A 27,303-nucleotide genomic window follows, 5' to 3' on the forward strand; every position below is an offset into this window, starting at 1 on the left:
GGGGGGGGGAGGGGGAAGTCGGAGGTGAGCCGTGTCTTGGAGAATCGCGTCTGTCCGGTAGGGATAAAACGTGGACCGACCGATCTGACGTGATCACCGCCGCGACTGCAGTGGGGGGTTAAATCGCGGGACGCGGCAAGTTGGCAGTGGGGATCGCGCGCCGCGCGAGTGGACCAACTGGGTTCGCCAGCAACACGCGGTTCATTGACCGAAAAGTGCCGAGAGAGCCGAACGCGAACCAACAAGGCTCTCTCTTTCTTTTCTTAGGCCCGCTACTAAAACAGAATTCGCACCGGCACTTCGTCCGCCGGTTCTCTTAGACGGGCACACGTCTCAAGGGAAGCGCCGCCGTCGAGGGTGTCAGCGACGACAAAAGACGCATCGTTATAGTGATCCACGAGGAAAGTTTGCGAGCCATTAGAGACGGCGAGAACATCGAAAATTGCCCGTGCTGGCGAACGCACGATCGCTTAAGTAACTTCAGTTTGGAAAAGATATTTGCGAGGAAGATCGTCTCTGAGAAAGTGAGATTTTGATAAGACCATCCCAAACACACTCTGCGCGGTTTCGCGACAGCAGCGATGAACCAATCTCGTTAATTTTGTTTACCAAAACCAAACGTTCTGCTCGACATTCTTTAAGGATAGCTGCGTAAAAAATGGCTGTGCTGAGATGTTCCAATTTTTATTCTGTCTTCAAATTCTTATATTTAATTATTTAATAGAACGATCTAATACTGAAGTATATAATAAAAATAATTAGCCAGATACAGATCTGAAAGTAATTCTGTCGGATTAAAAAAAAAGTAATTACGTAAGACTTTCAAGCATAATGAGTAATATTGTATAGTAAGTTTTGACATTCTAGCAATTAGTTAAATTAGTTTAAACATTTTACATAATTATTTTAACGATTCGACAAAATTAGTTTCAGATAGCTAACTTAATTTTCAGCAAAATCGTTCTTTGCGTGTAGTTAAGTTAACGACATATCAAGGAGACACGCGGTAGCGTCTTATTTATATAATATATACGAAATTTTGCTAAAGTGTTTAAAAATTTAGGTAGATACAGATTTAATAATTATTTTGTCGAATCATCAAAATACTTACATAGGAAACTCAAACGTGCTGTAAAAACTTTTCAACTATCCTCTATACAATTATTTTGACAATTCAGCAAAATTATTTTCAGTTCTGTATCCGCAGCTAAATTAGATACTTGAGCAGAATCGTTCTTTCCGTGGATAGAAATACCTAACTAAAAATAACTAAAAATGAATAACTGAAATTAGATATAAGTTGTATAATAAATTTAACAGGGCGAGCTTCGATATGCACTTTCGACTCTATTTTTCGACGAAACGACTGCGACGTAGAAAAGAAAAGAAATGGAAAAAGACAGCAACTATTGCCATCTTAGACCACATGTTATCCCGCGTTCCCAGGATGGTAAGCAGCGCGCTGGTATCGGCGCAGCCGATCGTGAACCGTGGCGGTTCGATGACTTATTTCCACGATCGGCGCAACGACTGCGCGTTTCCTGATCGAGGTGGACCACGGCGCGACGTGGCGCGGCGGAGCGGCGGGGCGGGAGACGCGGCGAGCGTTTACGAGAAAGGGATGAAGTCCGGGCGTAAGTAACTCCGCGGCGCGGGACTACCGTCGTCGTCGGTGTGGTCGCGCAACACGGCGCACACTTGTCGGGAAAGGAGATGCGCGGCTCCGCGGTATAATGAACCTGGGAAACCGGTTGCATTCGCGCGAGCGCGCGAGCGTACGTACAGATCGATTCGCTCTCTCTCTCTCTCTCTGTACTTGTGTGTTACATTATGCGAGCCGCACGCTGCATTTCCCCTCATCGAGCTTTCGCGTTCTGCCCGCGCGGCTGCGGTTTATTCGCAAATATAAACTCTTGCGCGCTCCCTTTATCTCTCCCTCTCTCTCTCTCTCTCTTCGCTTCCTTTTTCTTTCTCTCTCTCTTTCGAATGTAAATTCCGTCCGATTGGAAAACTATAAATACCTGTAAAGAACTTATTGGCAGATTCCGATTTTATTAAAGCACCCATAAAATTGATCAATTGTTTAATACTAAGGAAAGTGTGTATCGAGTGAAATGATTGTATTTTAATTTACTAACGATTTCAGAGAAGTGTATTAAAAATCAACAGAACCAGCTGAAGAGAGATAATTGATACGCTTATTATCTCCGTGATGTTCGGATAGAAACATTTTTTTAATATACGTGTATCTAATTTTAATTATATCTATATTCCTTAATCTCCGAACGTGTGATTCGATAAAATTTTCCGTTAATTAAACAATATATTAATATTAAATTTCTATTTCATAAAATATATATTAATTTAATTAATCAAGTATAATATTAATAATTAATTTTGGGTTCATACATAATTTCTTTCTCGCTCTTTCACAGGCATTTTTACATTTCTACGGGTATGATTGAAGGTGAAAGTTGTGGTGACATAATCTGCATTGAATTTTAATGTAATTGAGACGCGAAAACTCATTAATAGTATTCGAGACAAATTTATATTTAATTGCGTGACTATGAGAGAATTCTCTCTAGGAAAATGTTGCATTATTTAAAATCAAATACCGCGAATTAATAGACTGCGATCGAGCGGTTTCGAATCTATCGATCTCTTTGAAGAAACAAGGAATATAATAGTAGAATAGAGTTCGATCACGGTTCGGTGACGGCTTAACGCCTCTTCATTCAGCGAATACACTGTTATAAGTTTATACTCATAATTATAGAGCGTCGAGTCTTATGCAATGTGATAATAATATAGTGCTATCTCTCTGCGACCTATATAAAGAGATATTCTTATAACGTAAATGCGTCCTTAACCCTTTCATTACTGAGAAACGCGACGAAATGTAGCCAACTGCACTTATAACGGTAATGAAAGCCACATAGGCTAATCTAAATCCGGAAAGCGGAATTACACCTTTTCCCATTTTTCCAGAGTTCCGCTAAGATTGATCGACCGCATTGCTGTTTCGAGCTCTACTTTTGTTATTTACAATACGCGATTTAACGAATTGTCATCTTAAATTCGTTGTCTTATTAAGACACTCTTTACATCAGCAAGCATAGATAAAAACAAGTAAATTACGAAAGATTACCAGCCATTTCTGATTTATCCGTAAATGCCGAAAGACACATTGACCTTTCCATGAATGATGGCCAGGCGACGAACGAGGCCCGGTAGTTAATTGGCTATCAGCCGGAGAATTTCACGGGGACTCTAGAAATTCTGTGGCAACCAATTGCCCATTAAGGTGTCGTCCACTGGTGACCAGAAGGCCAATCTCGATCCCGCGTTTCGGATTCTCAACGCTCGTAGGAAACGAGAGGGTGCAGGGTAAAAAGCGATAAGGGAAGACAGGTGCGAGAAAAAAGCCATCTTCAATTAAAGCGGAGCGCGCGAAGGGAACTTCCGGTCGTCGAGATCTTCCGGCTCACATCAGTAAACCGTTCCGGCGCGATAGAGCCGTGGCAGGGGGCGGCAGGGGGTGCGCAGGGTGAGGTAAGGGGGCTGTAGCAGGCGCAGGGGGTGGCGGGCTGGATCGCGCGACGAGAAGGCAGGGGGGCTGGAACGAGGGGTAGGGGACTGAAGAAAACACATAATAGGGTGGGGCGCTTTGCTGCCGCTTTTGAATCGATCCAACGCCAGCTACAGCTGGAACCTCATCCCACTGTAAAGAGGCAGCGGTGCTCATTCCTCTCTCTCTCTCTCTCTCTCTCCCCCTTTCCCTCCCGCCGCCCTGTTATCGTCACGCGAGGACTCGTACGTCGTGTACGAAATGTTCCAGGATCATGCGAGAACCTCCCAATGAAGGATTCTCGAGACAACTCGGCGCGATAAACTTTTTCGCCGATGGAGATGTCGTCGTATAAGCTCGTCGCTCGTCGCAATTTTAACATTACGTTCTGCTCGGTAGGCAAACTTCGAATGAGATTCCCCGGAGTTAGACTGGTAATTACGCGAAAAACAGAATGTTGTTTTTATTTCGTTTCTTTTACTTATACGCTTTGACATAAAATATCGCCCTATGAAATATCTTTATAAAAATTAGAGTTTCTTTACGGTTTCACGTCTCGACAATCAATAACGTTTCTTTTACGTTTCTCGTGCATTCATGATATTTCTGCAGACGATGACCGGTATAAGTGCAACCGAAATGAATAGGGTAGGTCTGGTCCATAAAAATGATAGAGATTGCTTTAAATCAGGTTTCGTAGGATCTCTAGAATAAATTCTATACACCTCTATGTACATGCAACGTGTGGAATTTGACTAACAATATGAATTGACCATGCGTCTCTTAATCCACGGTTGCACATGAAGAAAACCGGTTTGACGTGGATGTACGGTCAAAAGAAACTTTTTGCATCTTTCAGTAATCTGCAGCGGTTTCTCTGATAAGCAGCACTATTGAAAAAGTTTATTGCGAAATAAATGACGCGTCGTAGAAACGTGTACCACCGAAAGCCCATTCAAGTAACAAATAACGTGTCTACATTTTTTTTTAGCACCGGCTAAAAAATAGACGAGACTTAAAAAGAAAAACGGAACAAGAGATTTGAAAAATAAAAAGGTAGGAAATTAAATCCGATTTGCGTAATAAACCTATAAAAGTACTGCACATACTTCACACAAATGTTTTAAGATATATTAGCATTATGGCTAACACGGGGTTGATAACTATATCACTTTTATTTCTCTCTTATCTCCGATAATCTCGCTTTCTTCTTATTCAACGTTTTGTGAATTATTTATCACATAGTATATAATAATAGCGGACACGAGAAAAAGTTAACGGCGCTCTTTAATATTCCCTCTCGCAATTTTAAAGAAATTATCACACTACCAAATTAGATCGTATATGAAACGTTCGACACAATAATGGGCCAATTTTATAAACAAGCTTGTTTTTTAAAATATTAAAGTCTTAAATTAAGTTCAATAATTTTTCAGTTTCTATAATAATAAATATTAAAACTCTTTTGTATAATACTTTATTTTTAAATTATGCAAACAGCTATGATCGTTCTTGTAATTTTAAAAATCTTGAATAGACTAGATTCGAAATCGTATTGGATGGTTTATTAAAATTTGCCATTTATTGAAAAGATAACATGTTTCTACAAATTAGATCACTGTGGCATCGAATGCTTCACATAGATCATTCATGATTATCCTTAGGAACTCACCGTTGTTGTTGCGTAGGATGGAACCGGGACTGGTGGCCTCCAAAGGGCTGCTGGGCTCGTCCTTGGGTTCTTTCTTCACGCTGAAATGAAAAAGTATTCCGTATGTATTTAGACGAAAAGTATAGAACGGTATTAGTGTGAAGGTGTTTCAATTTTGAGCGCGAAATCCTTGGCTCAAGAAAGAATCGGCATTATTCGCCGTTCCGTTTGCCAGTACGGCCCTGGGATGCAATAAAAGATTGACCTAGTTTTGACTTCGATTCTCACTGCGAATCCGGCTTTAGGAAAAATTAATCAAGGCAAAAATGTGCAGTGGAGGATTGGAAAAACTGATAACGTTGAATATAGGTCTATTTTATGCGTATATTAACAATTCAATGGATTACGATAGATATTAATGTAAAATTATTCTTATCCGCGTTTAGATTTATTAAAATGATTATCTATATTGAGATATTCGACATCATAAAGTAATAGAGAAAATCAAAATTAAAACCCCTCATAGATCTTAAAAATATTCAAGATATATAAAATATAAATCAGTACTCAATTTAATCATCTCTCTATTAAATAACGATGGAGAGATATCTATCTCATGATGCATATCCAATTAGATCATGAAAAAAAGAACTCATTAACTATTTTATCAGAAAATTAAATTAATAATGAATTTATCAAAAACACTTGTTGAAAAGGAAAAACGAAAAATTTCATATAAATTAATCGCTTATTCAATTTAATCGCTTTAGGTTCCAAAGACAGCACTTTGTTGTCTCTCGGTAGCATTGCGATATCCTTCCTGTATCCTATATAGATTATTAGATAGACACCATAAGTGATCTTATACACGAAAAAATAACGGATCCCGTGCCTGTCACGCCATTCTCTCGTCGCCGCTATTCCTAGTATCGTCGATAATTATCGTCTTTATGGATGGATAGAACGAAGTGGGTCATCCGAAAATATCCGCATCTAAAGGTGTTCGATCACACGCGCCGGATTTTATTCGTCCTGGCAGTGTAATTTCGCGTCCTCGACCGACCGAGCGTGTGTTTTATAGCCGCGACACACGAGGAAGCATCGAGATATAAAATTTGTAGGGAACATATAGTACATCCAGTATATAACATTAATATAATTGCAAAGAAGAATCAATCGCAAGTTACATGCGATCTATCAAAGGAAAGCATTCTGACGTTATTACTGCTTGAAACTTGTAGATATTAAACTGTTAAAATCGTAATGTCAAATTATATGCGATTTTTATCATTTCTATAAGTCGCTACTGCCGTTAATTTAACTAAAACAATGGAATTAAACAAGTGAGTTGAACAATTTAATTCAAAAAACTATATTAATTCAAAATTGCTTTATTATTTACTAATAGTATACATTAATATGGACGTTGTTTACTTTGAAATTAATCACAGAGATGGATTCACATTTTGATACGCAAGGAAATTTTACCAAATATATTATAAAAACGAGTATTGTTTTTTTCCTAACATATAAATTATACGAAGCGTTTCACTTTCTTTCGGCGTATCAATAATTTTTAAGTAATTTTTGTGTGAATTGTGCTTGAAAAATTCAGTAATGACATTATGAAATTATTATCATCATATTTAAATTATTATATTTTAAACTAAATTGATAATAAATATACGGAACTATGTCTCGGTTAATTTAAAGCGGACTTCGATAGAATTTTAATTTATAGCCACGAAGATACATCGTGTTAAAAATAGACAATAAATGGAATAAAAGTTCTTCCGATTTCCAAGCTTACAGAAGGTGTATATGTGATACTTATACAGTGATTACAGAATCCGCCCAATTCCGCGTTACATGCGCGTTGAATTAATTAGTATTGATTACTCTGTATGACTGAGCTCGTACGCATAATATATAGATACAGTTGATAGATTTATTTATTAATATTTATTTATTAATCAAGTATAGGTACGAGATGAAAGAAATTGTTAGGATCAGTTACTCGGCAGCTACATCTATTTATTAACGTAATGATTAATTCGAGTATAAAAAGACCTTTCGAATATTTAAGAGAGAGATTTAAATATTTAAAAATATTTTTATCTATATACGGGCAACGATTGAAAAATCTTTCGCACCTTATCGATTTGATTTTTTATCGAGACGATTCGCGATTTCTTCTCGATTTATTAATTATCGTGAACCGAAAACGCGAGAATAATTTTCACGCGATCGCCAAGTTCGGAACTCGACGAAGGTCCGCACATCAGCCTCAATTATGGAATCCACCAAGTGAGACTTAGTGATCTAATTCGAATCTCGAATTGAATTTTCTCGGACTTGAAATTCGTTTTCCTCGGCTGTCGTGCTCCGGGGATCGGACCCGACGTCCGATCGTCTAGTCGTAAGATACGGAGACGGGAGATACCTCGAGAGAGAGAGAGAGAGAGAGAGAGAGAGAGAGAGAGAGAGAGAGAGAGAGAGAGAGAGATGAGATATTCACGGCGGCGTGCCTCGATAGCTACGTTGTGTGCTCCGGCCACCTGCATTTTTAAATCAACAGAATGGAGAAGGAGCGCGCGCGGACTGGGAACGTCCGTAGGGGGCGGGAGGGGGGGAGGCGGTGCACTTAATGCGTGCATTATTAATCGGCGCTCGCGCGTATATACCCCGCGCGATCCCGCAAATATCGTGTATTTCCGCCGTCCAACCGTGATATCGCGCGCGTCACACACACGGAGCGGCCGCTGAAGGCCGTGTATACGCGCCACATCGTCGACGCGAGAGAACGAAATAATCCAAGGCTCAACAGGATTTCGGGCCGACGCTAGAAATTATAAACCTCCTCACTCTAACGTGTTTCCCGGCGAAATATTCATCGGACGAATTAAGTTGAGACATTATACGTATCTAAAGGCCAAACTCGCTGCAGACCCTCGCTAAGCATTGATTTATAATACATTCGATAACTGGAGGCGTCTTAAAAACAAGTACAAATAAGACCGAACGTCCGCGCGATGGTGGATATTTAAAAAGATCGCGAGATGTGCAAATCGGAGCGCACAGCTAAGAGCGGCTTGCAGCGAAAAGATATTTCGCTTCAAACTTTTATACTCAGCGGGATATTATATACGCGTCGTCAGGTCCGCAATTAACAACGTATATACATTCGAATGCATATTCCTTTGCGATCGGAGCTACGTATATGTTACCGTAATAATTCGACGTAACGTTTTGCGACGGTTGTTTAGCGATCGTCTAGATGTTATAAACGGGAAGGCGAGTGTAACATGGTCAAATTCGTCGTGAAACGGACGCGGATTGGAGGCGGCGTGTGCGCATGTGCGCACCGTATAAATTCGGTACGAGTTCAATTTTCAGCACTGTACGCGGAAACTGAATCTTACGCCGCGAGGGGACGTAATGAAGTGTTCGTTTTCGCGTGGCGATCGCCGGAATTCGAACTCGTCAAAATTACACACGGAGATCATCCCTCCCTCCCTCTCTCTCTCTCTCTCTCTCTCTTTCTTTTTCTCACAATCTTTCTCTCCGTTTCGATATGCATATATGCACATATATTATACGTGTATGTACCATGAGATTTTCTCACCTGATAAAAGTGGAGTCCACGGCAGGGCTGGAGGGTCTCGGCGAGGAGCTCGCGGTGGACGCCGTGTTGGTCTCCTCCACGTCCATCATCGTTCATACCGATGACGGCTATACCCACCACCAACACCAGCACCACCACCGCTATGCGATGTGCGATATACCGCGGGGGGGAGGAGGGGGTGGTGGGGAGGCGAGGGGGTGGGAGAAAGGGTTGATAACGAGCGACGAGTGCAGCAGCGCGACCGCGACGATCACGACGGTGGCGACGAGCCGCGAGGAGGTCGGCCGACGACGATGCGACGGGGCGCCGAGCAGAGAGTTACCTCGAGCAATCAGTCCCCGCGCGGGAAAAAAGGGATGGGGGATGGATGGGAGGGGGGGGCAGAAAGCACAGAATCGAGGGAGCTCAAGCCGTGCGACGGGGGATGATCGGGGCTGGTTTCACGCCCGTCGTCCGCAAGCGCGGGCTTACGGGTAACAACTGGCGAACGGCGCCGCCACCCCTACCGCCCCCTCGCGACACCACCGCGGGGCACCGCGATGCCTGGCGAACCTGCGACGCCGCCGAGCAACCTGCCGCGGTCGCGCAGGCGTCGCGACGCCCGAGATCTAGCCGAGGAACGCGAATCTCCCGAACGAAACCTTCGGAAAGCGGAACTACCCTAATTTGTTCCGATGAGCTTTTACCATTTAAATCGGAGCTCGGCTTTTGACATTTAGTGTCGAAAAAAAAACACATCGACGTTTTTAAAGGAATATATTTTACAAGAGATACGCGAAAATAGATCCTATTTCACTTTTAAATTCATAATGTCAAAGTATACAATTGAGTTACTTTTAATCGTATCTACAGGTCGCCACTGCTCCAATTCAGTATGTCGTTAAAACAATAAAGTTGAACGATTTAACTCAAGAAAATATATTCAATTAGATTCGAATTTATATAGTTTATAATATAAATTATAATTATTTTTACTATAAAAATAATTGTAATTTTTTCTTATGTATTTGTTGATTGAATCATATGTAGTTATTATTATTAACATTTTTTTTATATATAGCAGTAATAACTATAATTATGGTAATATGTAATTTTATTGTCACAAATACTAAAAATTTTTTCTCAATATATACGATATTAAATATATACACGTATCGATATTTTATACTATACGTACATTTACACGCATATTCTATATGATAATACTATTCGAGATGAAACTTCACAGATGCACGCGTTGCATTCGAACGCTTGAATGTCCCAGAATTAATAACGGTTTCTTCTTTCTATACCAATTTAATATTTATAATCATGTACATCAATAGTTACAGTGTTTAGTTACTCTTAATGTTTTCACAATGTTGTATCCACATTATAATTAAAATTCATCTCCATTTTCTTATTTTCCTATCTTCCCTGAATGATGATATCTAGCAAAAGTTTCTCCAACTAACAATGGAAATACCAAAGTAGCATCAGCGCATACCTGAGACAGAAACAGCAATGTCACTTGATAATCCGATCGACTGTCACTCATTTAAATTTAAATTTAGTAATTTAAATTAGGGCTCTAATTTTATTCCGTTTTTCCGAATACACGTGTAAACGTAAAACGTTTATCCTTTTATATTCGCTTTCAGAAAAACGTTTACTTGAAGGTAAACGTTTACACGTTTAATTAGCATACGAATATGCTAATTATACGCGTAAACGTGTTTTCATTTAAACGTATAATAGTTAATTACATTTCTAATAAACGGATATATTAATTATACGTGTAAACGTATTTTCGTTTAAATGTATAATAGAGAGTCCTAATTTAAATTTATCAACGGAGATAATGTGCGTGCGGGGATTACCTTGACAGGATCAGCGTCTTTCCGAATTTTTCCCCAAGAAATTGCTTCCTCGGGTCGAGCACCACTATCGCTGCCGTCGAATTCCGAGGAGGTATTGATGAAAACAGCATAATCCGCGCCGTTTCTCTGAAATAAAGTACCGTTATCATCGAGATTGTGACTACACCAAAATAACATGCCAAATAGAGTCGTTGTCTTACCATAAGATTAGCATTGCAGATGTGATGCTTCACAACACCGCCTCCAACAATTATCATGCCGCTGTTCACCGCTTTCATAGCTATCCTGTTTAATCTCTTGACGTCTGCGGAAGATGACAATTCATTGGTTTATATGGACAAATAAATATTACGCTGCCTAATCTGCAATAATGCTTTCAGTATGCTTTTTACTTTTTACATTTTTCTGCCTTTTACCCTGTTTCTTTGTTTTTCTTTTTGCTCAAGATAAAAGTTAATCAACTTTAGAAGAGATAAGAAATACATGACAAGAAACATGATTACTGATAAAATAGTAGTAAAAAGGAAAAAATGCAAGAAGTAAAAAGTAAGAAATAGGAAACAGAACATATTGTAAATTAGGCTTAAAACCAACCTGCGATAATATCGAGTATGAGCCCTGGATTTTTGAATGAATGAAAGAACATCATATCGCCAAGACTGCCGTCAGTCAACGCCGGGCAAAATACTGGTATCTTATTTTTCGCAGCCCAATAATAGATTGAATCTTCATGATTAATTTCTTCGCCGAGTCTTGCTATCATTTTAGATGGCGTCCATGAAGTGCCCTAAAAAGAAATTTAATTGTGAAAATAAAAAACGTACACTAAAAATTAATCAGTGCAATATAATAACTCTTATACTTTTGTTTTTTGTTCAGACAGCATTGCGTCTAACTTTGGCATTAGCCAATCTTCGAACAAGCAATAATTATCATTCGGTACTAATAAATTTCCAGTTCTGTTAAGTCCATTTTCTCTAAGTTTTCTATCATCCAGATAAAAGCTACCAACGTATGTAGGCGCTAAACACTTTATGAAATCCTCTTCTACTCCACCAGCTGTAGTTACGAGACAATCTACCTACAAAATAATTGTTTAATCACAAAATACAATGAAATTTTACCCCCTACTAAATGAAATTGTTGAATGTATGGATCTACCAGTTTATGTTGTACAAGAAATCTTATAATATCCCTAATGCCACTGGATACCATATTTGACGTATAACCCAAAAATATTGTACAATGATTTTTTCGTTGTATAAATTCATCTTCTTCTGTTTCATCTAACTGATCTCCCATGAGAAGTACGCTCCTTTGATGCAGCATACGATTTACTTCTTCAATCGCTAGCCCAAAATTTGTAGCTTGGAAACCACAACTTGTCATGGTTGTAAACAGTTCATGATAATTGATACCCTTATTAAAATCATAACCTAAACATACAATTAGTTATTATTTATATATTAACAGTGACAATTATTAATAGAAAATAAAACATAGATACCTTTTACTGGAGTTGTGTACGGTGATGAAGAGCTACTGGAAACCAAAACAGCACTTTTTGCCAATTCCTGCTCTTGTAAACTTTGTTTTTTTTCTGTGTCACCCATAATATTTCCGGTTATCTTAAAAAATACAAATAATAAATTAATAACATAGGAACTTAATGTGAGTTAAATTGTTAATACCTAAGGAACTATTGGCAAAATATAAAATATATGCAACAAATATATCAATCTGTCAAATAACAATATAACCGGTAAATTGCTGATTCTTTATAAAAAATCAGTTCAAAATACAGAATATTTTTTAATCGAATAACAGTAGGTTTCGAAACAAATAATTCTGAATGTGCACACGACACGCGTATATATTTAATTATACTAATTTATATTTATACACAATTTAATCCTAACCTATAAAAGTAACCTGCAAAGTCCATACGGTCTATTCTGTAAGCAGCCATATTACTTTTCAATGTTTACTGATCATAGTAATGAGTATAGATAGCGCACTTCTTATTTTTGCTATATCTACAGCCGGATCTACATAACACGCAAAAATGCAGAGAATGTGGATAGTCGCAAGCTTATTGCAACAGCTAATCTGATGCCTCAATTTTATTATAAATTTCCAGCTTTCGTCTTCCATGTTATAAATATCGAAATAATCCAATCTTTTATATATAGTTATATATATTTGTATAAAAAAGCTATAGGCAGTAAAAACATTTTTAACTTATATTAAAAACGGTCCACTATTCAAGTCCTTAGGTATATTGTTAACATTTTATGTTAAGTTTAATATTCGAATGTTTAATGATTATAATTATGTTTTTTTAAAATAAGTTAATTGTGTTTAATTGATATTCAACATTTCTTATAGTCAAAAAGACACAATTTATAAGTAATTGAATAAGTAACTTATTAAAAATATATAATGTGTTTTAAAATTTTATTTTTAATATTTCATTTTGATATCTTTTGGCCTGATATAAAAATTAAACAAGTAAGTACATTAATAATAATTCATATTTTTTTGTTACGTCCAAGCCCCAGGATTCTTTATTTCATAGAGAAATTTAGGAGTTAAGGAGGAGGACGCAACTGACACCGCTCCTTGTGCATCGTTATCGCTTCGAGATTCGAAATGCGTGCCACAAAAGTCACAGGTCACAGATGGCTGATGGGTGGGTCAACGTCGACGTGTGACGCTATATTACCCGATCTGTGACAGTGCCTCGGTCCCCTTTTTAGATCAAGGAACTTTTAATCCTTTTGACCAGAGATCGGACCGTGCGATTTCGTGGAACGAGGAATATATGAATCGAGAGTAGTTCCAAATAAACTACAGCGATTCATATAATAAAATAAGAAAAGATTTTATTTTTAATACATCAAAAATGAAATAAGAAGAAAAAAAATTAAGGAATACCTGACATATATATAAGAATACTCTAACATTTTTATAAATTATATAATTATTATAATTATTTTATATATTTATAAATTATCCTAAAATATTTCTATAAATTATTCTGACATTTTTTTACTCTAATGTATTTATGTATATCTCGCAGGATGTATATGTGTGTGTGTGTGTGTGATTTCGGTGGTGATAATGTGTCTTCTAGGGACTGAAATATTTCCGTTCGTTGAACGACTTATTTTCCTCGGTGGTGATGGGAGAATAGGATACGGGGATTTTAGGGGAAAGGGAAGATTGTACTAGGCCAGGAGGAGAAGGGGTCTCGTGGTCTGTTGAGTCAATGACCGGTATAGAGTCGGTAGTCGGTTTGTTATCAATTCTTACTTGACGACGAGTCCTGTAAAACTCCTGACACACTGACTCGCTCAAGAAGGTCCCTGTCTGGACCTTCTTGATTATGGGGACTCCCAACCGGCGCAGGGTCTCGATCTTTTTTCGCTTGCGACGTCCCGCCCGATGTTTATTGTTATAGACCATCTAACATTAAACAGATTGGAATTGTTGATTATTGGTGGCGTTTAACCGCTATTAGTATTCGGAAAGAAGAAGAAAGGTAGTTGCAAGAAAGAGTTTCTCATAGCGATTTACCGCTTTGAGTAATAAAGAAGTGAGAGAAGAGAAAGATACTCGTGGCTATTTACCGCCCTAAGTAGTAATAATAAAAGTTACTCGTGGCGATTTACCGCCTTTTGAGTGGAGATAGGAAAGAAAAGAGGAGCCACTTGGGGAGGACACAAACTGATAGACTTAGATGGTCAAATTTTAAGTTTAATAAGAAAAGATAAAAATGACTTACTATTAATATCGTTTAGAGAAGTCTTCAGTTCACGGAATCTCCGGGGTTGTCCTGTTGGGAGGTACCGACGATGGTCAGGAACCTTCGAGCACTCCGCGCACTGATTGTAAATTTTAAACCCTTCGATTGTAAATTTTCTACCCGAAGCAGACTATTGAATGCCAGTGCTCTTTTTCTGTTATGGTTTATATAGGAATTTATTTTAGGAGTGGTATCTTGGTGGGATGCGTCGAAACCTTATTGGAGGGAGATATCACCTTTCGAAGTTATCGCGGAGCTAGGTTTATGGCTTTCGGCTTAGCGCCTTATGGTCAGGGGTCAGGCCCGGATTAAGGGGGGGGGGGGGGGGGCTAGGGAGGGCTGCAGCCCCAGGCCCCATGGAAATAGGGGCCCCCGTTACATTAAGGAAAAAATTTTAATTTTTTGATTAAAATTAAAATTAGTTGAGATGCAAATGGTTGATGTTTTTCCCAACGTTTACATAGCGTTTAGAATATTTGTAACTATAGGTACCAATAGCAAATTGTGAATCAGAAAGATCTTTCTTTGTTCTTAAAAGAATAAAAAGTATGTACAGAACAGTGATGTTGGACGAACGATTAACATCTTTAACTCGCTTAGCAATCGAATCTGAATTACGATCGATTGATTTTAATAATTTAGTACAAGATTTTGTAAAATTAAAATTGAGAAAAAAACAATGTTAACTAAAGAATGTATTAACTTATTTATTTTCACATCACGCGCGCGTACGCGTGATAAAAAGTTTTATGTGTAACGAGTGGGGGTTTATTTGTTTATAGCGCGATACGGGCGAGAATACGCATTTGCTTCGCTCGTGCATTCGCGCTCCTCGCGCCGCGCCGTAAATACTAGCCCCCCCTCGTTACACAATGTACTATTGTCTCTAATCTTTATATGATTCAATTTTAATGTTTATTGTTTTGGATTAAATAACCTAATTGTACTGCTTTACGTATAGACGTGATCATCTTTTTTCAAAAGATTGAAAAGAAGGGCCCCCTAAAGTTAAATAGCTCCGGGCCTGCTTATGGTGCTACTAGATGATAAATATTTACTGATTACTTGTCTCACGATTCTCGAAAGGGAAATGTCATTTGTTTTTCCATTTTTGAACTTGGTCTTATTTATGGTTTGTTATCGATTTTTCCTATTAACTTTTGTCGCATCTAAAGAAAATTCTTGATGATAAATTCTTAAAAACGTATATTTATCTAATTTATTAGAGTTGTTGATTATTTAATCGAACAAAGGAATCGTGTAGTCCACCGGACGTAACATTTTCATTGATTTGTTGCACTGTAAAATGAACAAGAATATTCCTTCAAGCTTTAGATTTATTGATGTTTTTATAAAATATATCGAGATGATACTTGTCATATCTCGGATCTCTTAAAACAATGTATCTCCAGTGCAGAATTTCTCCAATTAAAGCTATGAAGCTGAGAAGATAACCAATACCGAGAGCAGTAAGGGCACCGTATAATTTTCGTAGATTTACTAATGCTGTTTCGGATTGAGAATTTTGCCGTGATTCATTGATCTTCGACCATTCCATTACGTCGCTTAGCCACTTGTGTACCAAACCAATTTCCGTCATTCGTCTCACCTAAAACGATTTATATATAAGAGAAGCTAAATAAATCTGATTTCTTAGAAAGTTGTATCCGTACCAACAAGATAAAGAAATAAAAAGTAAATATATTTGTTTTATAACTATGAATTATTAATATATATTAATTTTACTTTTTATGAGTTAATCTGTAGCTCAAATATATTATACACAATATTTTCTGTAATATAAAGAACGTTATATACATAAATATAATTTATTTGATATTTAACTTAAATTCAAGTAATAAGAAATTAATTTTATTTTATCAGATTGAATGCTAGAAGTCAGAAAGTTATATAAGTTTATATAAGTTTTATATAACACGTTCTGATAAACAAAATTATTTTTAACTAAATTAAATTAATATCCGCTCAAAAATAAATTTTTCAAATTAAACTTAATAAACCTCCCAAGTCAAGAACAAATTCGCAATATACGAAAATTAATTTATTAGAGTGGTGACAATTTGGTTGCGGCTGTTGAGGATTTTGTAAAGTCGAAACTTTTCCGTATATTGTGTCATATATATGTCTAACAACTAGTGTGGCTCGATTTGTTCTTGACCTGGGAGGTTTATTAAGTTTAATTTGAAAAATTATTTTTATGAAAATGTTTTTTCCTTTTCGCGTTTCTCAGTACGTAATAATTATAGAGCTACTAATCATCTTATAGCTATATAATATTATCCGTAGTATAACAAGCTAACGTTATTTTTACATTAGAGAACATTATATTTTGATTAAAAATGACAATAAATAGCATCAGCTTATGCTATTTTGTGGTCCTTCATAGGTAATCTGTCATAAATAAAAACTGTCACCCAAAGTACCAATAAATCCACGTGGGGTTTAAGCGGAGAATTCTTTTCCAGCCCTAACGCGATTGGCATATAGACAACGCATTCCTCCATAATATGTAGATTGTATTTGACTGATGACTCGGTGCTCTTTTCAGTTGTATTCTGCTGACCATTTTGCTTCTCAAATATTCGTTTTCCACGAGCGTGCTGTAATAAATACGAGTTTTCGTAGTAACAGAACGTCCCGTTGGCCACCCGATCGATTGCAACCTCCTCGTTTTCCGTCAACTCAAATTTATTGCCGATTTCCTGACTATGTGGATCCGAAGAGGCAAGGAAGAACTCTTTGCTCTCCTCATTCCATCCTCCTACTGCTAGCGATGACTTCGTCAGCTGTGCTAATGTATCGATGGTTACTCTGCGGTATAAAAATGAATAACATGTCGTTAATTGTGATAAAAAACAAAAATATATTTCTACTCTTAAAAATATTTGTTTTAGAAATACATCTTTAAATATTCGTTATTAATTGAATTAACTGAAAACTCGATCTTGTTATGTATATGTATATTTTAGTTCGTGATTTTGTACTTTCAAGCATCATAATAATAATATTTGAATGTATCCAAATAATATGATCTCGAGAATATTTTAAATCGATCGAAGAAAATTTATGAAAGTATATATAGATATTTAATGATTTATATAATTTTGCATAATGTATAACTGTGTAATGTAAAAAATAAAATGTTAATTTTAACTTAAAGACGTATAGTGGACTTCCTGAGATATGCGAAATGTTAAAATTAACAACTCTATTCAATTCAGTCTCTATTCCTTTCTATTCAATCAATCTTGGAGAAAGAGGAAGATTGATCATCTTTGCGCTTCTTCTCTCTCATTTTTATTGACTACATTTCCCATACACCGCATTTTATCCCAGAAATCTTCCTGGGAACGTTCTCAGAGCGTTAAGACAGGAGTCCTTTAGAACGTTCCTTAGAGATCTATGCTGTATGAATTGATATCTATCTAGATATATACAGATATGCAATATCTATTGTATAATATGTCTTTGATATTATTGTATATTGTACTTAGCGACAGGATGTGATAAGGTCGCTGTCATGCTGGCACGGTAAGTGACAGCTGCTAGGATACTGTAGATCCACCACCAGCCGATGAAGATTCTCACAGTCCAGGCATTTGGCAAACGCGGCAAGGAGACTTGGAGCAACATGCTGTATGTGTATAACATACTGTTCTGGAACTCGGTAAACAGATACAAACCCTTCATGCTGTCGTACTCATTCGCTTTGTCATGTTTCAGAGACACACGCGAGCCTATGTATTTCTGATAGATCAACGCAAACACGTGGAAAGCTCCGCCGCCAGTCAAGAGGGTGCAAAGGACTGCTATCCATGTATTCAGCCTGAACATGTAGAAAAATGTAACTTTTAATTTACATTTAATTTATTTACATTTACGTTTAAATTTAATTTATTATAGAATTATTTATTTTGATTAATTGTAATAATTATAGTTTTCGAAGTTCTGTTAATCTTTTTAAAATAATTTTCAACAAATAATTATTTGTACGATAAGTATATGGGTGTGTGTGTATCCGTTATATCAATAATAACGTACCTGAAAGGGAGTATCAGTAATTTCCATGAATTATCGGTTAATGCTTCTGGTGTTAAGAATGTAAGGCATTCTGTGTTATACGGCGTCGATAGGTCAAAATAATTCAGGTAATACAGCGTGTAATACAGATCTCCGAGAAAGAAATCGGCATTTTCGGCAATTGCTTCGCCAAGGAGACCCGTATAGCTATCGTTATCTCCCGCTTTACCCCATCTTTCATTTGCGATATTAGAAGGCATATAATAATCTGCTTTGAAATTCATTGCCTTTGATATAACTCGGATTAACTGAAATAACAAATCCTTCGTTAATCAAGATTTATGAAATTTTATATCAACAGTGAAAAGACTCTCATTAGCCCGTTGTTATTCTTTTATTATTTCTCAAATTTCTACTAAATTAATGTAGAAGTAGAACATATAAGAGGAGAACAGTTTGTATATTTATTTTCAAATGCATTAAAAAAATCTTAGACTGGACCAAGTCTAAAATTTTTTTAGCACGTATTATTATTTTAAAGCTTTTTAGAAATTTTAACTCTTTATAGTTAAATTAAACTCAATTTGCGAAAAAGTCAACAAAAAATTAATTAAATTTAACAAAGTACTTGATTCATTTAGGCTGCATTATAATATAAGTAATTTTTCACTTATTTTATAAACATTATTTTATAAATGTTATATTTGGTTTTTTGTAATTATTGTTTTTAATTTTAGCTTTTATTTTTATGTATTATTTTATTTTTCCTTTACTGCACACATTAATAATACATACTTCGAATTCAATACCCAAAGCTTTAGGACTTGCAGCATTTGTACTTTGCCGATAGTAATCTCGCGATGCTTCCGTTACAGCCGGTATATGCTCGAAAACCGCAATTCTACACAATTTTTATTAAAACATCACTGTAACACTTAATCAAATATATTAATGACGTTTTTTATTTTAGCTGTAATAAAATTTAGTAACTTAAAGATATAAAATATTATTACACATGGAATATATTTAGATGGCAGGAAAGATAAGTCACAATGAAATAAAAATAATAATAAAATTAAAATTGTAGAAGGCAAGTTTCGAGTTGAAAGAAAACAAAAAAATATGCATCACACAAGGAACGCGTGACCTACGATTTCATTTTTGTTCAAATTTGGTTTCACTATACATCCATATATAAATTCTGTCTACAATATAACTTATTTATTTAAGAGAAATATCATATATGGTCGTTATTACTATTATTTTAGCAGTAATAACAATAAAAATAGAGCCTCTAACCGTAATTATTTTATCATGCAATTGTGTAGTCATATAATCACTAAACATTTTTTCTCTCTCTCAATGCATATTAAATTCTGAACATTGAAATTTAACTTTTTTTACTTTGGACTTTGGATACATCCCAGTCAGGAATACTTAATCGATGTTGAATCATCACCGATTCGATATCGCCCGATGTTAAATCATTATTAATTCGATTGATCGACTCATTATTTGTATTATAACTGGGACAGTTGATTAATTTTTTTTACGTATATTTTTAATTTAGCATGTATAATCCGGCTTGTTTGTGTTTCTGTGACTTTATTGTTTCACACTCTTTAATTTATTTTATATGATTGTAATTTTAATTTTATTTTTAACCTATGTTTTCTGCCATTTAAATATATTAATTCTATGTATGTATATATAATATGTATGAAGAATGAAGAGGACCCAAAATTGTGATTAAAATGTTTATGCTTCTCATGTATGTAATTATATATCAGTAATTTTATTACATCTCTCTAAATTTGATTTTTACTAAAACAAATAATGCAAAATTATCGTTTTAATTATCCATTTCAAGTCATTATTATTTTTTTTATTACACTGAAAAAGATTTTGCAGAAAAGAAAGAATATGGATATATTTCATATGTAATTATACATATTTATAAATATTTATATATGTTTATACATATTTATATATTTACGAATGAAAACAATTTTTAACGACATTCGCGTCTGCTTTTATTGAAAGACTTATACTTTTCTTTCATTGTATTCTATTTTAATTTTGGAGTCTTTACTTTCTACTTTTTCTTCATGAAAATATAAAATTAGAAAATTGAAAGGGCATTAAAAGTCAAATTATAATATCAATTATTACAATAAGTAAAAATTTATAACTTTCATAATATACATATATTTACATGTAAATATATTATTATGTGTTTGTTTATTATGCATATAAATTTATAAAAAATTATAGAGATTTGGTGAGAAAATTGTGTATACACAAATGGCGAGGCACCAGCAAAGCTGCTGCTATGAAGCCTCCCAGTATAAATAAAAAGATAACAATTACGAGTATAGTACGTTGTACGACAAAAAGGCAGAGAGAACGTGTATGAACGTTTATAACTACTTATTGGATTATATACAGTGATATTAATATTACAAAGTCGATATGAATTTGTAGCACGTGAACGGAAAAAAGGAAGTGAAGGAGATAATCAGATAAAAGATGGCATCGCATTGTAAAATTTTGTGGCGGTATAAGAGAATGCGGCCTTAAATTTGGAGGTACGATGTCTGGAATAGGATAAGGAATCTTGATGACGAATGTCAGGAGTGTTATTTGAATGAAGAAAATATATGTACATATATTATGAAAGTTATAAGTAAGTTAAAAGTCTTAATACTTTTTTAGTTTAAGTCTTTAATTATATTTCTTGTAATAGTTGATGTCATAATTTAACTCTTATATTTTGCCCTTTCAATTTTATAATTTTATTTAATATCATAAGAGTCTCATCATTAATTTAATGACAATATTTAAAAAAGGTATTCTAATTGACATAAATTTATATTGTTTTCTTAATTTGCAATTCTTCTCAAAATGGAAAATTGTAATTCGTACAATCTTACTAATAAAAATCGAGATTTGTGAGGTTTATTTATAGGTTTATTAAAATGAACATGTGATGTACTAACCGCAAACTGTTTCCATAAAGATTAGTGGTTTTCGGCGTATAATGATTGTTGCCATAACGTAGTTTGCCGTCTTGCCACGTATCGACGTACTTCACCGCCGTGAAATCTCTTGAATGCGACGGATAATAGACAGTATTGAGATCAATTCGTTTCATAGGAATCCGTTCACCTGAACGATACTTGTACGTATTGTATTGCCGTAAGAATATCACGTTGACAATTCGATTCCAAATGTAATGCAATTCGGGTCTGAATAGTCGATTATCATATAAAAGTAAGAAGTAACCGCGCGTGTTGAGCAGACGTCTTCTATAAAAGTTGTAAATTTTAAAATAAGTGATTCAGAGTATAGAAGAAATTCAAAAACAAAAATTGAATTATATACTATAATATGATAATATAAATTATATAATACAATAATATGCATATATATAAATATCTCAATTATAGAACGAAATTTTGGGGGAAGCAAATTTAATAACTTAAAAAATTACACAATTATCTATAATTAATAATTCGATGAAACACATGAAAAAATCAGTTAAATTTTTATCGTCAATTTATAATATTATTAATTTTTAATTTGCATATATTTTTTAAAGGACATATATTGAATCATTTGTTGTAATTAAACTTTTTCCGATATAAAAATGTAGAATTAACATAATTTTTTAGAGAACTGTATAGAGAAAAAGATTTCTTTGGATTTAATATTTCTACTTATTGGACTGAAATATGTTTTACTGAAACAACATATGTTGTACAACGATGTTGTTTGAATAAAACAGTAATATCTCGTTTAGGTTAAACGCAGATTATATCCTCCCTTTTAAATAATTTATTTAACACGAACATATATATTGTTTTAAATTTAAATAACTGTATTTACTGATCCAAACGTTCGTTTGGACCATTCCAAATAACAAATTTGTTTAAAAGTTATTAAATCCAGTGAAATCGTTTTCTCTATACATCGGATTTATAATATGGTAGCAAATCTACATATTATATATATATATTTGATAATCTTGATCATTTACTCTTCGACATATTGCAGGAATCGTGATGTTAATAATCCATTGTTAATTAGTATAATATACGCATCGCAACCTGTTGCTTTAACATGTTGAAGCGTATTTAATATTTTTTTTCTCGGCCGTGAAAAATCGTCGTTATCACGTATAGCGATCTGAAAAATAAACATGATGCAATAATAAGTATTTCTGATAAAATACTTTTTATTGATTCAAATCTGATTTGAGATAAAGTAAAAGCAAAAAAGAATATGTAATTTAAATTTGACGTAATTATGCAGAATTAATTCAAAAACCTCTAACAATAGAGGTTTTAATATTTAATTGTAATTAATACACATTTAGCTACAACTTTATTTAAATTATATAATTGTCTGAGGACAAAAAACTTTTACACGTAATATTTTAATCGTGCGTTAACGTAATACATACACTTACGTCATATCGCGATAAAAAGGAAGATATTTCAATAGCACGCGCATCAATCAGTCCACGATAAGCAGGATCAGTAATGAAAACTATACAATTGCTGTGTGTGGCGATTTCTTCTACGATTCGTTCGACTACCAATTTCAGATCTTCCGTTTTACGTTCGCACCAACGCATTAATTCCAAAGTCCTGCAATATTATGGTTAATTTATTATAGTAGTGACACTAATAGTACTTTTTAGTCATATTTACGTCTTCCTGACGTAATAAATAACGTCAATAAGATGTGACATAATCACGTGATATATACGTCAGAATAACGTTACTTTTATGTCATAATTGACGTTATTTGTACCAAAAATTCACGTCATTATCACGTGACCTTGCTAGCTGGGACATAGAGGTATTAAAAAAAGAAACAATATTTAAATTTGTTAAATGCGGTCTGTGCTCACTGAATGATTAATTTTTATTTATTGATATATTATATATTCGTTGAGCAAGCAGGTTTCCGAAACCCATTGAAAAAAAGTAATGGGACTGTTTGGTTTACGACTGCGTCTCTTTTTTGAGAATGGAAATCACTTTATTATTATGCAATAAAATAAAAATTTTGCAGCGTCATAATTTCGCATTCGTCTAAGGTTGTTTCTTGTTTCAACAATAAATTAATTTTTTTTCTTATTGGAACAAAGAGGTACAAAGTATGCGCCTTTTAATTGCAATCTTGCAGCGCTAACTGTTATTTATCTTGATTATTTAACACAATATGGGAGAGAGAGAATAAGAAGATTAATGCAATAGAAAAATATATAATACGCGAATGTTTCCGATGCTAACAAAGACAAAAGTCGAGAAAATAAACAAAATGTAACAATTAAACTAACTAGGCACATTCTAGTCAATTCTTAAATCAATAAGTACATAAATTGAGAGTACCTAAAGATAATGATTACATTGCAATTGGGGCGCGACTCAGTGCTAATGGGATCGATACTTCACTTTTAATCTTATTGTAAAAAGAAATAGAAGTGTGCCAGAAAAGCTGCAACGACAGGAAAGCAAAACACGTCAAATTAATGGTTTTTGTACAATAAATATGTCAAATAAACATATAAAATTACATTTAACAAATATTCACTATTTGAACAAATATTTATTGAGTTTAATATATTTTTCTCTTAATATAATGATACGCAGGACGTTCATAATTCTGAAATAAAAGCACGTCTCTTATGGATTCTCTATAATATTCTTCTTTTTAACCTTTTATACTGAAAAAAATATGATCTTATCTATCTACAATTATCACAGTTTTATACCTTACAGCATTGATGCAGAATTGTGAAAAGACGACAATAGTCACCGTTATTATCGCGATACGCATATTTCGAGGAATATTTGTTCGCGCGCGCAAGTTGTCGAAGATCTTTCCTTCGCCTATCGATCTCTTGGAGCCCCTTTACTCTTTTGCAACATTAATTCTTAACGATCTCGTTTGCAGGCAATTGTGTTTGCAACCTGGATCGTCGATGGTTCTGCATAATTCTTAGAAAAGTCTGCACGAGTGTTGAATCGACACTGGTGTAACGAGCGTTAAAGCAAACGAACTTGCTCTGAATAAGTTATTTCACCCATTACAGCATCGTTAAAAATCCAAATGCAGGTATACAATTACTACTGCATTCGAATGCGTTTTCTATCGTACTTCGAGATGTACGTTTTCTTGATGGTAGTGCGAAAATAACTGCATTACCGTACATAAATTCAATTTATACGTGAATTTTAATTACCAAAGTAAACTTTCATATAATTGATGTCACGTTAATATCTTAATTTTATAAAAGTTTTTACACTACATAGTATAATGTCAGATTTATGTGATTTTGTGATCAAAGTCGAATTTATGTATATAAAGCTTTTTAAATGAGAAACTCACCTTATTAACAGAGATATAACTCCGAATTAACAATATCAGGTTTTCTTTTTGAAACAGTAATTGTGTGCATAAATAATAAACTTTATTTTACCTATTAAATAACATATTTCTATACGCGTTAATACTGCATATAGATAATTATCGATTAAATTAATGTAACTCCAAGTCTAAATATATATCAATGCCAAACTATTGGAGAGAGAAAGAGCGAAGAATTTGAGAGAGAAAAACGCAGATAAAATGAAGTGAATGTATCAGTAAATGCTTTAATACTATTTGTAAAATTCAGCTGTTATCTGTTTTGTTCGAATAAATGCATTATATGCGCTTATCAATTAGTTAAAAAACTGTATTGAATGAAGAATAGCAAATCATCGATTACGTCTTGACTATTTTATAATAAAATTCATGCAAAAATTTTTTCCACTTACAAAAAACTACTCGAAATTGCAATATTATAAAAAAGATTTGTAATAAAAAAAATTATCTTTTGCAAGTTTTTGATAAAAACTTTTGTTGCGTGATTTATAATTGAGAGGCTTCATCTCTTCTGCATAAAATACAAAAAATGTCAATAATTATGTAATTTATTACATATTTAATATATAATTCATATTTTTTTATACACATATTTGTATCTACTACAAGGACTTATACATATCTATAATGCATATAGGAACAATAAAATGATGAGCAATACTAAGATGATCATTACAAAACAGAAATGCGGTTATATTTTTTGAAAGATTAATATCGTCATATGCATAATGCATATCGCATAATGTGCATTTCAGAATTATATAATGCTAATATTTATAGACCAGTATTCATAATCGGTTTCTTATTTTAAGATTGTCTTAAGTAATGTTTTATAAGACTGATACAGCTCTGTTAATACTATGGATTTAATTATAATACGGTTGATTGGTTCATAATAAACTTAAGTTTGCAATTATGATGATCTTAAATATTAGAATCAACTAAAAATATCGGTAATAAATCTTTTTGTTTTATACATACATATTACGTGACTTGCATGTATTTGTAGAGTCTCAAAATATTGATTCTTTTTACGAATAATGTATTACTTTAATGTATGTCTGTTATACTTATACTTAATATGTGCTATGATTGATTACTCTTTTTTATAAATACATATTACGACATAAATTATTAAATTCACAATTATGTATAATTTCAATTATAAAACAAAAAACTATAGTATGTGACGCAGCACATTGATAAAGCAAGCAATAACTGATGAGATTATCGGTTTTTATTCAAATCGATCGGATAGGTATTATGGAACTATGTATTTGGAATAGATATCAATTCAAATTATTACATTTTTCCTAGAAAACACAATAAAAATCTAGGGAATAATTGAACAATGCAAAATCCTTTCTAAGCAATTTTATAATAAATGTCCGTGGCCGATATTTATAATTATTTATTATATTTAAGACTAGCTGTCTTAAGTACAATCTTAAAGACGACATAATCCAATCACATGATTACATCTTATCTTTTTGATTAATATAAATGAAATTAATTTTATTTATGTTAGTAAGAAAAGATAATACTGAGACACTTGACGAGAAATTGTCAATTTATTTAATTATAAATAATTAATTTCAAAGAGATTTTGTGGATTGAATTAATCGTCAATTAAGTTAATCGGTGTTTGGTTGAAGTTATTCTTATTTTTTTTATATAATCGAAAAAGATTTTAAGGTTTTAAATGAGAGTTCCGTTAAATTTTTTTTAACATCCGGGATGAATGAGAAATTTCGCTCGATACCAAATCAAATTTTATTTATATCTTGTGTTTACATCAAGTGGAAAGAAGTTTAAACCATTGCGTTTTCGTTTCTCTTATCCAAAGCATTACGAGTGATCTAATCTCAGAAAAAAGGAAAGTGAAAACAATGATACCGTCATTTTATCAATAGGTATAATATACATGTATCGGAGTTTGATAACTTATTGAATCTTTAATTCAAAGTTTCTTCAACATTAATATAATAATATATATTTATTACTCATTATTTTTTACAATTGTAATAATATCATCTATAAAAAATGAACAAAGGTTATCATGTTTTATGGTTTTTGCTAGTGCAAAAAGAACACTTTGCTGTTCTAGCTAGTAGAAATATCGTTGTTTTTTCTATCTAGAAAGATAGATATTCTGATAGGTAATAAGAATTTGTAACACAATATTTAAACAATATATGCAAGATAATTTTAATCTCTTAATTAAGTATGAGTTACTGCAAAATATGAATATAGTCACTTTTATATTTTATTATTTGATTAATTATACAAAGACTTTTTTGATATATT

At 34.0% G+C, this 27,303-nt stretch overlaps 3 protein-coding genes across 3 annotated transcripts in view; all 3 read right to left on the minus strand.

Annotated features, from left to right (window-relative positions):
• The window catches only part of Eip78C (Ecdysone-induced protein 78C), a 74,344-nt gene extending 65,377 nt beyond the window's left edge, over positions 1–8,967 (minus strand). Inside the window, exons 1-2 of the mRNA XM_018543425.1 lie at positions 8,848–8,967; positions 5,244–5,323 (exon numbers count right to left, since the gene is read on the minus strand). Coding sequence (XP_018398927.1) covers positions 5,244–5,323; positions 8,848–8,936 — 169 coding nt within the window. The 5' untranslated portion in view covers positions 8,937–8,967. The remainder of the gene's footprint in view (positions 1–5,243; positions 5,324–8,847) is intronic.
• Positions 8,968–10,133: 1,166 nt separating this feature from the next.
• Positions 10,134–12,675, minus strand: Dhps (Deoxyhypusine synthase). Its single transcript, XM_018543426.1, has 8 exons — positions 12,626–12,675; positions 12,214–12,334; positions 11,868–12,142; positions 11,569–11,787; positions 11,301–11,493; positions 10,907–11,010; positions 10,707–10,832; positions 10,134–10,333 (listed from the first exon to the last, which is right to left on the minus strand). The coding sequence occupies exons 2-8, from the start codon at positions 12,317–12,319 to the stop codon at positions 10,247–10,249; spliced, it is 1,110 nt and encodes a 369-aa protein (XP_018398928.1). The 5' UTR covers positions 12,320–12,334; positions 12,626–12,675; the 3' UTR covers positions 10,134–10,246.
• A 3,163-nt stretch (positions 12,676–15,838) lies between these two features.
• Ir68a (Ionotropic receptor 68a) lies at positions 15,839–23,264 on the minus strand. The gene is made up of 9 exons (XM_018543364.1): positions 23,254–23,264; positions 23,027–23,207; positions 22,595–22,743; positions 21,555–21,863; positions 19,351–19,456; positions 18,577–18,863; positions 18,026–18,361; positions 16,950–17,346; positions 15,839–16,123 (listed from the first exon to the last, which is right to left on the minus strand). Exons 1-9 carry the CDS (start codon positions 23,262–23,264, stop codon positions 15,839–15,841), a joined length of 2,061 nt encoding a protein of 686 aa, XP_018398866.1.
• Between the last annotated feature and the right edge of the window lie 4,039 nt (positions 23,265–27,303).

Source organism: Cyphomyrmex costatus, unplaced genomic scaffold, assembly GCF_001594065.2.
Source record: "Cyphomyrmex costatus isolate MS0001 unplaced genomic scaffold, Ccosl1.0 scaffold374, whole genome shotgun sequence".
Lineage (NCBI taxonomy): Eukaryota > Metazoa > Arthropoda > Insecta > Hymenoptera > Formicidae > Cyphomyrmex > Cyphomyrmex costatus.

What these genes read in the sequence shown, in the direction of transcription:
- Dhps (XM_018543426.1), bottom strand. Translation starts at nt 12,319, where the DNA reads ATGGGTGACACAGAAAAAAAACAAAGTTTACAAGAGCAGGAATTGGCA. An exon ending in GTACACAACTCCAGTAAAAG is followed by an intron (nt 12,143 to 12,213) that starts GTATCTATGTTT and finishes TTGTATGTTTAG; the next exon opens with GTTATGATTTTAATAAGGGT. An exon ending in TGTCTGAACAAAAAACAAAA is followed by an intron (nt 11,494 to 11,568) that starts GTATAAGAGTTA and finishes ATTTCTTTTTAG; the next exon opens with GGCACTTCATGGACGCCATC.
- Ir68a (XM_018543364.1), bottom strand. An exon ending in CCTTTTTATCGCGATATGAC is followed by an intron (nt 22,744 to 23,026) that starts GTAAGTGTATGT and finishes TTTATTTTTCAG; the next exon opens with ATCGCTATACGTGATAACGA. An exon ending in TTCCTGCAATATGTCGAAGA is followed by an intron (nt 21,864 to 22,594) that starts GTAAATGATCAA and finishes CAACTTTTATAG; the next exon opens with AAGACGTCTGCTCAACACGC.